General features: G+C 37.6%; 1 protein-coding gene across 1 annotated transcript in view; it reads left to right on the top strand.

Annotated features, from left to right (window-relative positions):
* stk10 (serine/threonine kinase 10) overlaps window positions 1-14,182 on the top strand; it is a 41,521-nt gene extending 27,339 nt beyond the window's left edge. The window contains exons 8-20 of the mRNA XM_034889119.1: window positions 1,006-1,140; window positions 3,552-3,908; window positions 3,993-4,415; window positions 6,911-7,035; window positions 7,713-7,836; window positions 8,218-8,397; window positions 8,490-8,582; window positions 8,834-8,963; window positions 9,089-9,213; window positions 9,456-9,644; window positions 11,389-11,514; window positions 11,625-11,738; window positions 12,420-14,182. Of these exons, the coding sequence (XP_034745010.1) occupies window positions 1,006-1,140; window positions 3,552-3,908; window positions 3,993-4,415; window positions 6,911-7,035; window positions 7,713-7,836; window positions 8,218-8,397; window positions 8,490-8,582; window positions 8,834-8,963; window positions 9,089-9,213; window positions 9,456-9,644; window positions 11,389-11,514; window positions 11,625-11,738; window positions 12,420-12,560 (2,262 nt within the window). The 3' untranslated portion in view covers window positions 12,561-14,182. The remainder of the gene's footprint in view (window positions 1-1,005; window positions 1,141-3,551; window positions 3,909-3,992; window positions 4,416-6,910; window positions 7,036-7,712; window positions 7,837-8,217; window positions 8,398-8,489; window positions 8,583-8,833; window positions 8,964-9,088; window positions 9,214-9,455; window positions 9,645-11,388; window positions 11,515-11,624; window positions 11,739-12,419) is intronic.
* The last annotated feature ends 3,011 nt before the right edge of the window (window positions 14,183-17,193 follow it).

Below are 17,193 nucleotides of genomic sequence, written 5' to 3'. Positions count from 1 at the left end.
AATTATTTTAAAATCTCTTTAAATTCCTATTCTATGATGTTTATGGTGAGGACAAATACAAGATGCCCCAATGTTGTACCCTTTGGATCTTGAATTTCAATTTAAATCTTGAATTTTCAATTCTTTACTCTACCGGACTCATCAGACATGAGCTGACTGTTGTTAGTCATGTGGAGGTGTTAAACGCTGATGCCTAATGCAGTCCTTGAGGACAAGCCCCTTGCACACAAACAACTGTGATCAACAAATGTGCATACTTAATGGTCCAGCACCACTTGTAGCCTTTTCCCTTTGTCAGCTGTTCCAATTAAATTACAAGGTAGTGCAAATCATCTGAATAATAGATGCACTCAGATGCACTCAACCTTTAATTTAGCTTTTTATTTGCCTCACACTCAACGTTTTACTGCTCTGTTTGCACTTTTAGCAGCTGCAGAACTAAAGATGGGCTTGCTATTTTAGGGAGGTGATGTTGGATTGAATATTGCTACATCAGTGTGCCATTAAAGGTGGAGTTGAATTGTAGAGCCACTTATGTTGTAGCTGTTCAGGAACTGGCAGGTGGCAGATAGTTTTCCCTGCAGTGAAAGTCTCCTGTAGCCTTGCCTCGTATGTCAAGTTGCTTCTTACAGCCCCATGGGCAAGTTGATGTATTTAACTTTATTTTCAACAGAATTCTATTTGAATATATTCATTGCCTTCATCTATTCCTTGTCTATTCACGATCCATGAATAATGTGTTCTTTTGCCCTCCAGGAAACATTGTTTTATGGCTGTAATGGTGTTTATCCTGTGGTCAAGTCAAACCTTTTAGCTTCTCTCCCTCTCTGTTGGGTTTACAAGCTCATTTATGCTTAGGAAATGATCCCTAACCCAAAATACAAGGGCAATAAAAACAAGACTAGAAATTGTAAGACCGTTGTCTTGCTATTTAAGCACCAGTCACTCTGTGTCTTTTAACTGATAATTAATTAACTACCTCTCATCTTCCCCATCTGTCCACAGCACCCTTTTGTGAGATCTGTGACCTCTAACCGCCCGCTTCGGGAGCTGGTGGCCGAGGCCAAGGCTGAAGTCATGGAGGAAATAGAGGACAATAGAGAGGAAGGAGAGGAGGACGACGTTATGGAGCTCACTGTGGTACCAAACCTCTTTTTTTTCTTCTTTTCTATCCCTTCTTTTTCTTTCTTGTTTGTTTCCAAAAGGAGACTTGACAGTCCACGGGTTGGGTTCAATGTACACGTGATTCAGATCTGCAAGGTCAATAATGGGACAGTAACTGTCAAGTTAGAATTAGAAAAGGAACTACGTTTTAGTGTCTCATGCACATAATCACACAAAGGCGTGCACTTACTTGCACATGTCACGCACCTCTTCCCCGAAAGCACACTTGTTCTGCCTTAATCGTACACTTCCCCTGCTTTTCAAGTCTATACTTTTCAACCCCTTTGAACTGCAGTTTTGGTAAACATGGCCTTCCTGCCAAAGGACTGAATGTCCATTCTGCAGAAGCCAAAAACATCCTCAGTGGGCATACGATTAGAAAGTGACATACAGTATGAAAGTACAGTTTACCTCCTGCCCTCAGCACAAACAAAGGAACAGAAATACTGGCATTCGCCCACACCCACACGTGGTTAAATATAGGTGCTGCTTTCATCCTTGTTTCTGTATAGAAACACTGTCACCTCACAACCCCTGATGAAGTAAATTATTTAACGTAGCACATTCTTCTGTTGCTATACTGTGAGCCTTAACTAAAGACAGTCCGTTTACTGAACACCAGGGACTTATGGTGATAGAAGACCCTATAAATACTCATGCCAACAGGAAGCCGTGACCAGACCAATGTGTTCAACATGGATGTTTTTCTCTCTTACAAAATTGAATGTTTGTCCACATATCTCTACTTGTTAACAGTTAGAGTGATGACATTCAAATTGATTTAGTGGAATAATTTGGCACAATTGTAGTGACATTATCCTTCCAGATCTGCTTGGTCCTGCTCTGTTTACTGAAAAGAAGACTTGAAACCTTGATTTAATAGGAAAATATTAAAATTAATGTTAATGTTTCATTCAAATCTTCATTTTGTTTTATTTCACAGACTTTATTTCAATGTCAAAACATGTTTTACAGTACAGTACATAACTGAGACCAAACATATTTATCCTCCCTGGGTTTAGTTAACTATGAGATCATTCCTGCAGTTTTCTTATCTCTCCCAGCAAGGCCACTCTTGGATGCACACAGCAACATTTTGACACACACCGTTACAAGGCCCGAAAAAAAGCCAGCTAAGCAGTTAAATCACTGTTTATCTCTTCCTATACAACACACACAGCCAGACAGAGATGTTTGCTGAGACAGTAGAAAGGCTGAAGCAGATCATAAAGATGTTCACTGGCATTGTTTAGCTCGAGTGGAAGAGAGGTATTTCAAGAAGCCAAATTGCTCAGTTGATGGCTGTGCACATAACTCAGAAAATACATCTTCAGTGGTCTTTAAAATTATAGACCATAGAATATCCATGTCTAACATGTATCTCTAACCTTCTGTAATTAGATTTTAAATTGTGAAAATTGTATCTTGCTGAGAATTTATCTAATTGCTGAGGAAACTTTATACGTTTCCTTCTGGCTACTGATGTTTCCGGGCATAGTCAATCATTTAGTAAGTGATATTAATTAATTTTTTGATATTTAAAGATTATTTTTACGGATGTTTTAGAGTGCGTTTAAGTTTTATTTAGACTTATTCAAGGATGTTATTTTTATTTGATTTTTATTGGCATTTTTCTTTAGGATTTTACAATTTACAAGAGCAGTTCCCACTGCTTTATTTAGCTGTGTGATTGTCAAGAATCACATATAATTCCTGGTTATAAATTAAATTAAACACTTTTTCCCTGGTTGCCAGCCATGATAAGCCTATGTAATTATTATTGCACTTATTACAGATTAGATAGCCATTTTAGCCACAGTGAGCAGTGACTGCTTTCCTACTGAAGCAAAGGCAAAGGTTACTTAACTGAAGGTGGGACATTTGAAGGACTTTAGCAATCAGCCTCAGGAACATTGGCATCCAGTCCAACTGATATGAAAGTGTCTGTTACAGCATACATATTTGCTCTGAAAATCACTTTTCCTTTGTTTGCCTTTGAGAAAAAATATCAGAAACCAAAATGGGGAAATTTTGTTTCATGATGGCGCCCCACGGTTTTGCATTTATTTAAGTAGACGGTCACACTGCCTGTAGCCTGCTACCCAACACAAGGGCCAACAAGTCACTTTCCTACTAAGGAAAGGAAAATTTCTGATATTTTCCCAAAGACCCTTTTCTTTCCTTTTTTTAAATATAAATTATTAACAATACATTTAAAAACATGTTTTATGTTATTTTTGAGAATACAGAAAGGGATGACAAAATGTGATTTCTGTGTACTTGAACATTCGGGAGACCCCTAATGACTTGAAGCATTGAAAAATCAAATATTTTGTCTCATCAGCGCATAACAACAATTCTCTGCTCCCTCCCCATTAATCCTTAAGTCTTCAGGCAAGGAGCAATGCCAGACCAGTCAGACCAGTTTGGATGCAGACCAGTCTCCAGACCCCCCAAGCCCCACCACAACCACCACACCCTCCCCAACCACATGTATACCTACACCAAGGAAGGGGGTTGAGCCAGGTACACCAACAGAGGAGCAGCCAGGCCCCATCATGGTGGTTCCTGTTCCTCTACAACGGCAGAAACTCCTTCCAAATGGTCCAGAGGGGTTAGATGACAAACTGGCCGATGAAGTCGTTCTTGAGTCTGAGAAGTCTGAAAGTGAGGCCTCAACTAGGACCTCCAGCTCAGATTCTGGCATTGAGGATGGGAAGAGTTCCCCAACATTGGAGGAAAAGGTGCTCTTTAAAGTTTTTGATTGAGAAAATGATATAGTATTGACTGTAAAGTGTTTAGTAATAATAACTCAAATCAATTTTAAGGTTGCTGTGGAGATCCCAGAGACAGAACAGCCACCGTCTCCCACTCAGCCCGAGGCATCTGAGCAACATGTTGACATCATCATAGACTCAACAGACCCAGAGGTGCCCAAGGTCCAGGTGGCCGAGAAGAAGAGCAACGATGCGGCTAATGGAGACCTTCCAACTTTGAGCCAAAGTCCCACTCTCACTCCTACACCCACTCCTGCTCCCTCTTCGGCTCCTACCCCAGTGCCTACACCCCTTTCTGAGCTGAATGGTAGCCTACCCAAGGGTACCCCAGAGCAGACATTGACAGGAAGAAACGCAGATGCTCTCTCACCTTATATCAATGGAGGAATTATCAACAAACGGTACTCTTTTTCAGGCAGCATGGCATCAGAGAGCATGGACATGTCGATCCACAAGGAGAACGTGTCTGCCAGGGTGAGTCTACACGAAGCAAAACTCCCTCTACTTCAAGCAGCCTGATCTGTCATCTATGAGTAATCCTTCAGTCTCCTTATTTAAATGCAAAGATTAATGAACCTGGGATGCATGTATATCCTTTATTCAGCAGAGAGCATGTCTTTGAGGTGAAATGTAGGAAGAAGAACTGGAAAAACAATTTCTCTGCACCCACAGAGGAACTGAAACCGCATTGTGTTGTGTTTTGGGGTGTGGGTGTTAACAATCTGAAACAGAGGATAGACTGTCTCCTTTTAGGCTTGCACTGCACATTGCATTTAGGGAGGATATGGAGAATGATACTTGTTAATGCTCTTAAAGCTTACGCTTTTCTTTTTATATTGTTTGTGATTCCTGGTAAATATGGACATACTATTAGTATACTAAAAGACCTCTGGCATTGTTAACATAAACATTTCTTAAATCATTACATTGCATTTTTTTTTTAAACCTCCAATACAGAAGGAGAATTCCCATAATCCATAGAGGACTTTACAATCACCACATTTGTGTTTTTAGATTGACAGTCCCAGTGAGGGAGGGTAGTTAGGAAGCTGAAGGGAGAGAAGAGAGAGACCATTTTATCATTTATCACCGAGTCTTTCTGAAGCAAAATATGCAACATTTCCCATTCATCGGGACAAATAGTGCCCTTTGTGTGGGAACAGTTCAGTATTCAGCAGTGTCAATTGGAAGTTTCTATGCAGCTCATTGTTACTCTGCTGCTTCTGGAGGCTTATGGACTGACCATGATTGAAATCCTATTGAATGTGCGTGGAGTCGTGTCTGTTTGTGGCATGTTAAGTTTTTCCAGAACAGATTATTCAGCAGCAGCAGCCTGCAGTGAGATTGAATGGGTTATCTTTGTTTTTCTGGACAGGAGGACACTAGCATGTGTTCAAGTGTGTGTTTCTGTACGGAGTGTGTATGATTGTGAGCATCAGTGTGTGCACATGCTCATGAATTCACTTGTTTGCACAGTCGAGCTGCGTGTGTTTTTGTGAATGACGAGTGATGGGAAGTTAGAACTTCAAACACAAACAATGCAGCTGAGCTATAGCATGACCCCCATGCCCTCTGATTTTAGTGCCAGTATGGTTCTTAAGAACACACTCAGACACACAATCACGTAGATTTATTGCTATTGCAAATGTGTCACTTAAATAGAAAGGGAATCAAAAGTCTAAAAATCTAGCTTTCAGCAACAACAATAGCCTCCTATGTCTTCTAGTTGATCAGCTGTTGAGGGTTAATAAGGGAACTTTTTCAGAGGACAGGAGTTTGCACAAACTAAATCTTTTTTTATTATTCAGTTTTCTCCTTTCCTCTTATACAAACTATTTATAAACCAGGAAATGACAACACCCAGGGTTTGATCTACTCAGTGTGTGCAAAGTAAACGCTCAGCCTCCACAGGCAATATTTACAAGACTGATAGCGTAGTCTTGTAAAGATTGCCTGTGGAGGCTGATTTAGATAGGGGACATGTGCTTTGATAGCCATAACAATTGTTTCCGTTCATGTTATTCATCATAATATTAGTTTTGGGGCATTTTCAGCCTTTATTGCGTTGCGTTGAGGAGTAAACCTCCATATATGGGCACCCTCCGTTCATTTAAAAGTGGCGCTTACGCTCTGACTCATCTTAATTAATGTATTATGTATCTTGACTTCCTTGGACATTGTCTAACTCAAAATGTATGAGCGAGACAGCGCAGGTCAATCCAACAGAGTTTGTTCAACTTTGGGAGCAAAGAAAAAGGTCAACGGCCTATTCTTGGTAGGCCCATGACAGAAATAGACTTTGTTTGTTTGGTTTAAACCGTGACCAAATCAAATTTACTGTACGGTAAAGTCCCATTTTGTCGTATTAACTATGCAAAAGAGATTATTTCCTGCATGGCGCACCCCATTACAATAACAGATGGAGCATCCTGCTGCTTGTAACAGTAGAACCAGATTAACTGGAATGTTAATGCCTTTGTCAACACACGTAAACACACACCAGCCTCTCTTTTCGCCAGATGAAAACATTGGGAGCCATAAACACACATATTTAAAGGTAAACTCTTCAAAGTCTCTTTACAGGTCTTGGGGAATACTACTATGAAAAAGGTGTATACATCCGGTTTCTGGCTCTAGAAAAAGCTGCTTGAAATTTGATAAATTGCCTCAAGTGATGTCACTTAAATCAACATAGGTTGGGGCTCAAGTTTAAAAATGAAAATAACCTCTGGAGTTAGAAAGTAGTTCCACAGCAATCCTCTTTGCCCCTCTTGTGTCTCGACACTTCTAAAATAACAACGACAGTACAACAATAACCCTCTTGGCGGAGTGCGAATCCACTCTCAATCGCATATAGTGATGCATGTTACTCATGTGCAAGCGAATAATTGTCTTGTACTTTTGTACTGATTTAATCCGATGTTCTAAAATTTGTGTTTGACCTTTGTTTCTCCCTGTCCGCCTCTCAGGACTTCTCAAGTAAGACTCTGAAGCGAACTAGGAAGTTTGTTATTGACGGCGTGGAGGTGAGTGTGACCACCTCCAAGATCATCAAGGATGATGAAAAAAAAGATGAGGAGATGAGATTCCTGAGGTATGTGAACAACTTGATCTTTCTACCCAACAGACATTCTGTTTCTGTTTTCAATCTCTAATGATGATTGCCATGAACTCAGCGGCCTGTTTATTCCTCAGCTCACAGTAAAATCTGTACAGTGATAAATGGCCTGTTGGATGCGGCTTTTACTACGCATACTATTTCAGGCATCCTAAGCTCTTGGGCTTTAGGCCCTTGCGATTTCAGGTTAACCCTTATCTAAAATAAAGGGTTAGAGATAAGGGTATTGGTAGTCTAAATGTTCAGATAGAATGATTGATACAGTTTTTTTTTGATTGTCCAAGTACATACCCTACTTTTACTAAAAAAATACTTTTTTAAATGAACTATTTGTGCAGTTACAGTCTTAAACACTTTGCATGGCTCTCTGCTACCATCTAGAGGTAGGAATATGACATTGCATGTGTTACTACAGTATTTCCGCAAGAACACAACATAGACATACCCCTTCAGAGGCTGAGAGCAAAAGGAATATTTCTGATACTACCCCATATACCGCTTTTAAAAGAATTAATAAACTTATATTTAAGTTAAGTGCATTAACTTAAATATTATAATTAAATGTGCGTGTCTGCAACAATATTAAACTCATGAACTAAAGTTGTGTGCATGTTGTAAATAAATGATTTATGTGTGCGTTTGTGTGCATTTAGACGACAAGAGCTGCGTGAGCTCCGTTTGATGCAGAAGGAAGAGCACCGCGCTCAGGCTGGCCTGAACGCCAAACTGGAAACACAGAAAGAACAAATGCAGAGACGCTTCGACCAGGAGCTGAATGTGAGTCACAGTGTATATGTATTTGTTCACAGGAAGATTGGCAGACACCTGTAATCATTTATTAGGGGGGGCTTTTTGAATACACATGGAGGTCAGTCAGTCAGTCAGTCAGTCAGTCAGTCAGTCAGTCAGTGAGTGTGCTGATTGTCCCTTTCAGATGATGTAAAATCTACCACTATAAAGAAATTATACAAATTAAGGACACAAAATCACATAACACATCTACACAGTGCAAACTTTCAACATTTAATACTTACTGAGACCTGGCAGACACCATGTCAGATGACTACTAGACCTTATTGTGATACACAATGCTGTAGGGCTGTTTTTTATTTTCACCAAAACTTAAACAGTAGTTTGCTTGTTTACCTTGTTCCCCAGGCCAAGAAGAAGATCTACGATGTGGAGCTGGAGAACCTAGAGAAGCACCAGAAGCAGACTATTGAGAAGATGGAGGGAGACCACCATGTTAAACTCAAGGAAGAGACCAAACGCATCAAAGCAGAGCAGGAACGCGACTACAACAGGTTCCAGGATCAGATAAAACACAAGAAAAAGGAGGTACAGTGAAGATAACGATGTGAAGAAGGAATTGAAAACCTTTTAATTTTTCAAACACTTTGCTGAAATGTGCCTTCTTTATATATATTCAGGTAAAACAATCTGTCGATAAACTGCCCAGAAGTCAGCGTAAAGAATCCTTGAAGCAGATGATAAACTCCTTCCAAGAAACTAAGATAAGAGAGGTAAGTTGTTTGGTCAAAGGTCATTTGGGCTCACTGTATTTTCATACATACTTAACTGGACTGGTTTTGAAAAATGTTAAATACTAAAAAAAATCATGAAGATTTGCTGAAAAAGACACACTAAACACACACAATAAATCAAACTCTTAGTCCAATCAAACATTGTTTTTTTTAAGTATTTGACCACCACGGTCTTTTACAGCAATTTATTTCCTTCCTCCGTCCATAACATTGTCTTTTCCCTGTTTTAGGAGGAGAAATTCTTGGCCGCTCAGAAGAACCACCTGGACACATCACTGAAGAAAATCATCTCCAACAACAAGAGAGAGATTGCAGAGATGGAGAGGGAATGCCTTAACAAGAAACACCAGCTAATCCGAGGTACAGTTTCTGTTAGGCATAGGGTCTTACTGTTCTTAAGCCACTCCTGGTATAGAAGGCTGTTACAGTATTGACATTCCAATAACTCTTGGTAATTCCGTGTGTCCCCTTCTCGCTTTGATTAGAGCGTGAAGCTATGATATGGGACATCGAGGAGAAGAACCTTTATGAGAGGCACCAGTTAATGAAGCAGCAGCTGAAAGACCAGTACTTCCTGCAGAGGCATCAGCTTCTCAAAAAACACGACAAGGTAAATCAGTGGATTTAGAACTCCTCTCGCCACAATATGTTTGCACCCACGCTCCTATGCCCATTTAAATTTGGGTTGCAAGTACATGTCAAAATTAAGTCTCAAATCAGGAATTAACTTTCCATTTTATATTTAGCAATTGAGCTGAATTTTATTCAGAGCTTCCACGCTTTTTTAAGTGGCCTTCAGCACATACACATGAAATAAATGTGACAATGTGTCTATTTCCTGTGTCACTACAGGAGCAGGAACAGATGCAGTGCTACAATCAGCGAATGATTGAGATTCTGAAAGGTCGTCAACAGCAGGAGAAGAACCGGCTGCCTAAGATCCAGCGTAGCGAGGCCAAGACCCGCATGGCCATGTTCAAGAAGAGCCTTCGTATCAACTCAACAGGCAGCTCCTCAGAGGACAGAGAGAAGATCAAGCAGGTAGGCTCTAGCGAGGGTTTTCTCAATCCCATGTTTAACTCTAGACCCACCAACATTCCATTTCCCCTAGCACCGCGAAACAGGTCAGGTCAGTTGTTGCAGGGCATTACAGGGTGTAGAAGGGCATAGCAGGATGTAGTCGGGCACTGCAGAATTTAGCAGGGTTTAGCAGCGTATAGCAGGGTGTGTAGCAGGACCACGGCAACAGCTGCAACCATGATTTAGGTGCCACCTCAATCCAAGGAAAACTGCTCAGCAACAAAACATAAGGACTCCTGGCAGTAAGGTCCCCAGCGCTAAGTTCTGGGACATGCATTTCTGGGACATGGATGCACACAGGCGGAAAGCGAGAGGAGAGAGGAGCTCAGCGTGCCAAAGAAAGTCCCCCGGCAGTCTAAAACTATAACTTCGTAATTCAGGGCTGGTGCAAGGCAAATCTGAGCCAGTTCTATAAGGGTTGGTAGATGAATCTGGAATCTATGAAGAGAAGCAGAGAAGAGAAGGCGTGCTGTGTCTGTAGCTGTTTACCTTCCCCCGCCGGTCTAGTCCAACGTAGCTCTCTCTAGTTTGTGATATGGCAACCACCTTGTCAAAAGACCTGTAAACATTAAGCATTGCTAGTGGGGGTGTAAGATATATTGACTCAATATCATCATCGCAATATCACGTTGCACAGTTTCTATTGAGGGGTGCAAGATATCCAGTACCAACTCTATATCGTTATCGCAGTATGCAATGTATATAATTTTTTTTTGTGGAGCACTGCGACCCATCCGTTGGCTGTGTGGCTTAGTGTTAGATTTAGAGCCCGCTTGAAACGCTATAATGATCATGTTTTATTGCCTCTTGCACATGATTGCGCAGGAGTCCGTTACGTGACAAACCCTATGTAGCGTACCACGTGTGTGCATTTTTCAACAAGTGTAAAATAAGTAATTTACACTTAAGTAAATTAAATTAAGTAAATTAAATAGAGAAACTGAACAAATCAGAGAAGTGAAAGAAAAGTTGTATCCTGTTATCTTTAGTTATATTATACTGTCCAACCAGTACAGCATGTCCTGTCCTGTAAACATAGTCCTTATTCATTCATTCATTCATGTTGTACCCGTCCAATATGACAGTCAGTCGAGCCTTGAGTTGTAAGAAAACATGTTTAAGTAGTTATATATGAATGTGTGTGTGTGTGTGTGTGTGTGTGTGTGTATATACTTATATGTGTGTATATATATATATATATATATATATATATATATATATATATATATATATATATATATATATATATATATATATATATATGTATAATATTGATACCTTTAAATAATGATGTCACTTTTGTAATTTCTAATATTAAACATATCAAAATTTATATCTATCCCAATACTCATAATAAATATCGCAATGCCCCATTTTGTCAATATCGTGCAACCCTAGGTGCTCCTGGTGTGGTGTGAATGCTGAGAGCAGTAATATCCAGTGTTGTTTTTTTTTAACAAGGGGCGTAAGATGGACCCCTTGGCGTTATGAGGTGTTAATGACCATGTATTTTTTTCTGTTTATATCACACCCCATGACTTATAATAAAAAAATTAAATGGAATAATAAACCCATTTTAGGAAATCATGAACTGAGAGATAAAGAGGTTCAATATGTCAGGTGGGTAAAAATGATGAAATGTGGTTCTAGTGTGAAGAATTAAGGTTGATTCTATAGTAACTCCCTCCCCTTTGTCTCTCTGTAGTTTTCTCAGCAGGAGGATAGGCGGCAGAAGGCAGAGAGACTGCATCAGCAGCAGAAACACGAGAACCAGATGAGGGAGATGATTGGCCAGTGTGAAAGCAACATCAGAGAGCTGCAGCAGCTACAGGTGAATGAGGGCCAACCCTTTTTTATCTTTTAGACTGTATCACTTTCCTATGCAACTCTAGCACAATAAATGGCCTCCAACTGTTAACAAGAGCTTGTTTTCTGCCTCAGAATGAAAAATGTCACCTGTTGATTGAGAATGAGACTCAGAGGCTCAAGCAGTTGGATGAACAACACAACCAGAAGCTGAAGGACTGGAGGGATCTGCTAAAGCCCAGAAAAAAGGTAAATGTTTCCTCTCATAACTTTATCATAATGCATTCAATGCATGCTTCTAACACAAACAAACTAGACTCATTAGCTTCATGGTTCACATACCATATAAATGTACTGTACATCATACATGTACTGGAATTATTCAAGTTCTTATGACAGGGGAGAACATGACAGAACATTTTATATACACATATATATATCTTATATACACATGTATATCTAAAACACAGCTGATCTTCAAACAAAACTGCTAAGGAATTAGACGAGTAGTTCAACATTTTGAGAAACATGCTCAAATGTTCTATAGCTGAGACTAGGTTGAGAAGACCAATACAAGTGATACCATCACTGATATCAATCACTTCATCCTTTTGGCAAGAAAGATAACAAAACAAATTTTGAAAAATGTCAATATTTAAATTTGTAAATGGACTTGACCACAAAGGATCGAAACAAAACATTTTTGAACTGCATGCATTATTTTACTCATAATAATAATAGTCCTTTAGCCTACGTAGTTACCAAATTTAATAAAGGCTGCAGAACACACTATCATAGTTTTTCTTATCCCAGTATAGGAATATTTCACATGTACAGCTTAAGACAAGTATATTTAAATACTCTAAATCACTCTATGTTGCTATGTTGGTTAAGTAATCTTATATACATTTTGGTTTCCAACCCTTCTAGGCCCTTGAAGAGGAGCTAAACCTGAAGAAAAGGGAGCAGGAGGCTTTCTTCAGGATGAGTGAGAGTTCTGATTGCCCAAACCCAAGTTCTCCAAACAAACTCTCCAAGTTTGTGCCTTACCAAGACTCTTCAACCACATGAAAACAGCCGCTGTGACGTTGCATCTTCCGCCGATTGTTAGCACCAACACAACATACACTCACCCGTACACCCACAGGCACTACAATAGCCTGCTGCCTTAGTTTTAATTTGCTTTGCCTGTGATGGCAGCATACTTCTCTCTCCTTTAGGTTCCTTTAATGTTTTAGTGAATATTTATGTTTTAACTAATGTTCGAAGATTTTTTCTTTAAGTAAAGTGCTGTAGTATTTGATAGATATAAAACTCACCATGTGCGTCACATGGCTCGATTACAAAGCATCTGCTTCTATATTGCTGACCGATAAACATGAGGGTAATGGGATAAGTGGCTGTGAACAAAACATGCAGTTTCTAACTCAATGAGTAAAACAATATTGAATGAAAAATACTGTTTTGCTGAGAGGAATTTTATTTTGTATGAGGAGGTAGAATGTGTTTCTATAAAAGCTGGTGAGCATCAGCATTTTTGTTAAATTATCAGTGCCGTCTCCCAAATGTCATGATCAAAAAGCACACCCAAATGTAATAATTTACTTACTTGTTCTGATGTTTTCCATTTCTTATGGCTTAAGTCTGCTTTTATTTATTTTTACTGACAAAAAAATGACCTTATCCCGAATCATCACTGTAAATGCTAATTTAAATATTTTCTCTTTTTTTAACACCCCTGGTTTGAAGGATGTGCTTATTATTTTGTATCTTGTTTGAAATGAGGGATGATGCTAATCCAGATCAGAGTGTAATTGTTTTTTGAAATGATTACTTAGGAATGAGATTTCAACAGACAAGGCAAGGCTCATTGTTATTCATATAGCGTTGCTATTATGAACTTTGTTTGTTTTTTTCTGTTGCATTTTTACTGTAAATTCAGTCACTGGATGGGAACCAACAAAGCCAAAGCCAAATACTGTTATTTGAAGGATGTTAGATAGGGAATTTAGGAAAACCAATGTATAATTTTTATTCCGTGTGCAGTTAATGCACTGCCTGCTAACCAAAGTGCAATATTACATGTATGTTTTTGCTAAGCTTAAAGAGGTTTTTATTTTTCTTAATATTTGTCTTCCTTTGCACTGAGAGGGGAAATAATATATAGAGTATAACTCAAAAACAGATATAACAGCCTTTTGAAAGAAACCGCATTGCTTAAAAATGATTCAGCCTTCATAATTTCAAGTACTTGAAAAGCAATAATTAAATTTTTCAAATGCTGATTTTTGGGACATGACTCTTCATATTATTTTTAAGGGAATGCAACAATTCAGCATGCTGTTAGATGCCTCTCGATGTTTAATCTTAAAACCTGGCACCTAAGGTTTGCAAAGGAACTGTTGCCTTTTTGAGTGAGAAAGTGTTTTTTTAGAGCAGTTTGGCCAACATATTTACATTGAACTTGGCCAGAAATCCGGTACAGCTCTCTCCTCTCACTCGGTCTCTCAGAACTAGTTACAATTGTTGTAAAACGGATCTTTTCTGTCATGTTTATTGGCTCTGTGTCTTTCCTTCCTCTCTGCCTAAGTTTACATTATATTGTTTGTATGGAGGGTTTGTGAGTGTGAATGAAATTATAAGAAGGAACCACTGTTGTAAATAACTCTTAATAAAGGCAGATTTTATAATTAGTGGATTGTGATGTAGGCTTATTCTTAAAGCAGTGGCAGTAACACCATCAGCATGGTACTTCTGAAAGTGAAGGACTACACAGAGAGAAGAGCGGGAAATTGAACAAAAGGCAAGAGGAGAATCATCTGTTAGGGTATATGAAGAATCCTTTAGATAAATGTATAATCTTTTTCAAGACGCTATCCAAAACCTCATAGGAAAAAAAAAGTTATTGTATGTAGTTTATTTAAAAAGTCATAGTATAGTATGTCAATAATAGTCATAGTAGAGTATGTCAAAAAGGTGAAGAAGTCATAGTGTAGTATATCTAAAAAAACTCATAAAAAGTCATAGTAAGGAGTATATTAAAAAAGTTATTGTATGATTTGTTAAAAAAGTGATGAAAAGTCATGGTATAGTACGTTGAAAAAAGTCATAGTATAGTATATAAAAAAACGTATGTAATATATCGAAAAAGTCACAGTACAACATGTTGAAAAAGTGAAAAAAATGTCATAAAAGGTTATTGTATGTAATCTATATATATATATATATATATATATATATATATATAAGATATGTCAAAAGAAATATATATATCTTTTGACTTACTGTAAAAGTGATGAAAAAGTAATAGTATAGTGTGTCATGAAAAAGTCAAATTACAGTATTCTTAAAAAATGTTATACAAATTGTTACACAAAAGTAATCGTATAGGATGTCATAAACTGTCGTAAAAAATGCCATGGTATAGTGTGCCATAAAAAGTCATAGTATAGTATCTCATGAAAAGGGTATACAAAGTCTGGTATGGTATGTCATAATACTCATATAAATGTTATAAAAACTCATAGTAAAGTTTGTCAAAAATAGACATAGTATAGTATGTTGGAAAAAAGGGATAAAAATGTCCTAGTATAGTATGTTGAAAAAAAGTCATAAAAAAGTCATAGTCATATGTTGAAAACCCGGGTCAGAGTCATTGAAAGATTTTTTTGGGGGGACATATCCGCCTTTAATACAGCTTGGACAGGAAAGGAGAGAGAAATGGGGAAGACATGCAGAAAATTCATGCAGGTCTGGTTTGAACCCTGAACTTCTGCAACAAAGACTGGACCTCAACATAAGAGCGTGCACTCTATGCTATGCACTTCTATGCTATCAAACAGTAATAGCATATTATGTCGAAAAAAACCATCACAAAGTCATAGTGTTGCATGTCAAAAAACATCATGAAAAGGGCTAGTCTACAATGCCATTTTTTTAAGTTTCTTTTCTGGGCATTTCCCCCTTTAACACAGCTTTGGATGAAAGGAGAGCAAGAGAGAGGGGCAAGACATGCAAAATGATGCTGAAGGTCAGAAAAGAAACCTGGACCTCTGCGACAAGTAACGGACCTCAACATATGGGCGTGTGCTCTAACAAAAGAATCATAGTGTAGTATGTTCAAAAAAAGTCATAGTATAGTGTGTCAAAAAAGTCATAGTATGTCGAAAAAAGCCATAGTATAGAATGTCTAAAAAAAGTCCTAAAATGTTACTGTATGTAGTTTATTTAAAAAGTCATAGTATAGTATGTCAATAATAGTCATAGTACAGTATGTCAAAAAGGTGAAAAGGTCATGATATAGTATGTCTAAAAAAAGTCATAGTATGAAGTATATTGAAAAAGTTATAGTATAGGTTGTTAAAAAAAGTGATAAAAAGTAATGGTATAGCATGTCGAAAAAAGTCATGGTATATACAGTATATCAAAAAAATGTACGTAATATATCGGGAAAAAGTCATAGTACACTATGTTGAAAAAAATGATAAAAAAAGTCATGGTATAGTTTGTCCAAAAAAGTCATAAAAGGTTATTGTGTGTAATCTATTTTCGACATACTATAAAAGTGATGAAAAAGTAATAATATAGTTTGTCAAAAACGTGATAAATAAGTCATAGTATGTAGTATATCAAAAATAGTCATAGCAGTAAAAGTGAAAAAAGTCACTAAAAAAAAAGTTATGAAAAAGTGAAGAAAAAGTATATAGTATAGTATGTCAAAAAACTCCTTGTATAGTATGTTGAAAAATTTATAAAAGTTATGTTGTAGTATGTCAAAAGAAGTTTTGAAAGGTCAAGACATAATTTCATAAATTCATAAATAAGTCATAGTGTGTAGTATATCAAAAATAGTCATAGTGTTGTACGTCAAAAAAAGTCATAAAAAAGATATAGTATAGTATGTAAAAAAAAAGTATCCAACCGGAATGGAACGTGGGTCAGAGTCCACAGTGACTAATTTTAAAGATTTTTTTTTTTGTTGGCATTTCCGCCTTAGACAAAACATCTTAGACATGAAAGGGGAGAGAGAGAGAGGGAAGACATTGAGAAAATTGCTGGAGTTGAACCTTCGACCTCTCCACCACATAATGAACCTCATCACATTGGCATGCACTTTACCAACTGAGCTACCAAACAATCATAGCATTGATGCCATGATTGTGAAATTTTCTTTTAAAAAGTCAGGGTATAGTATGTAAAAAATAAGAATACAAAAGTCATAGTATGTAGTATAACAAAAAAGTCATAGCATAGTATGTTTACAAAATAAGTAGTTTATTTATTATTTATTTATATGTCGTAGTATTTCAAAAATAGTTATATTATAGTATGTTGATTAAAGTGATGTAAAAGTCATGGATTGAATGTTGAAAAGTGATAAAAACTTCATGGTGTATTAAGTCAAAAAATCTGAAAATTGCTGCAGGTCAGAGTTGAATCATAGACCTCTGTGATGAGCAATAAACCTTAACATTTGGGTTAACTAAATGTTAACCCAAATGTTAACATTGCAAAATGTTGCAATTAAAAAGAAAAATACAATTAAAAAAAGATTGGTTGTTTATGCAGCCATGACAACGGGTCAGAGATCTCAGAATGATGTTGTGCATTTTAATTAGTGCATACCAACTAAGCTACCAAAGAGTTATTGCACCTTTTGTCAAAAAAAGTCAGGGAATAGTATGTAGAAAAAAGTGACAAAAAA

This window comes from Etheostoma cragini, chromosome 13 (genome assembly GCF_013103735.1).
Source record: "Etheostoma cragini isolate CJK2018 chromosome 13, CSU_Ecrag_1.0, whole genome shotgun sequence".
Lineage (NCBI taxonomy): Eukaryota > Metazoa > Chordata > Actinopteri > Perciformes > Percidae > Etheostoma > Etheostoma cragini.
The sequence above is the reverse complement of the archived record's forward strand: the minus strand, read 5'-3'. Positions and strand labels throughout refer to the sequence as shown.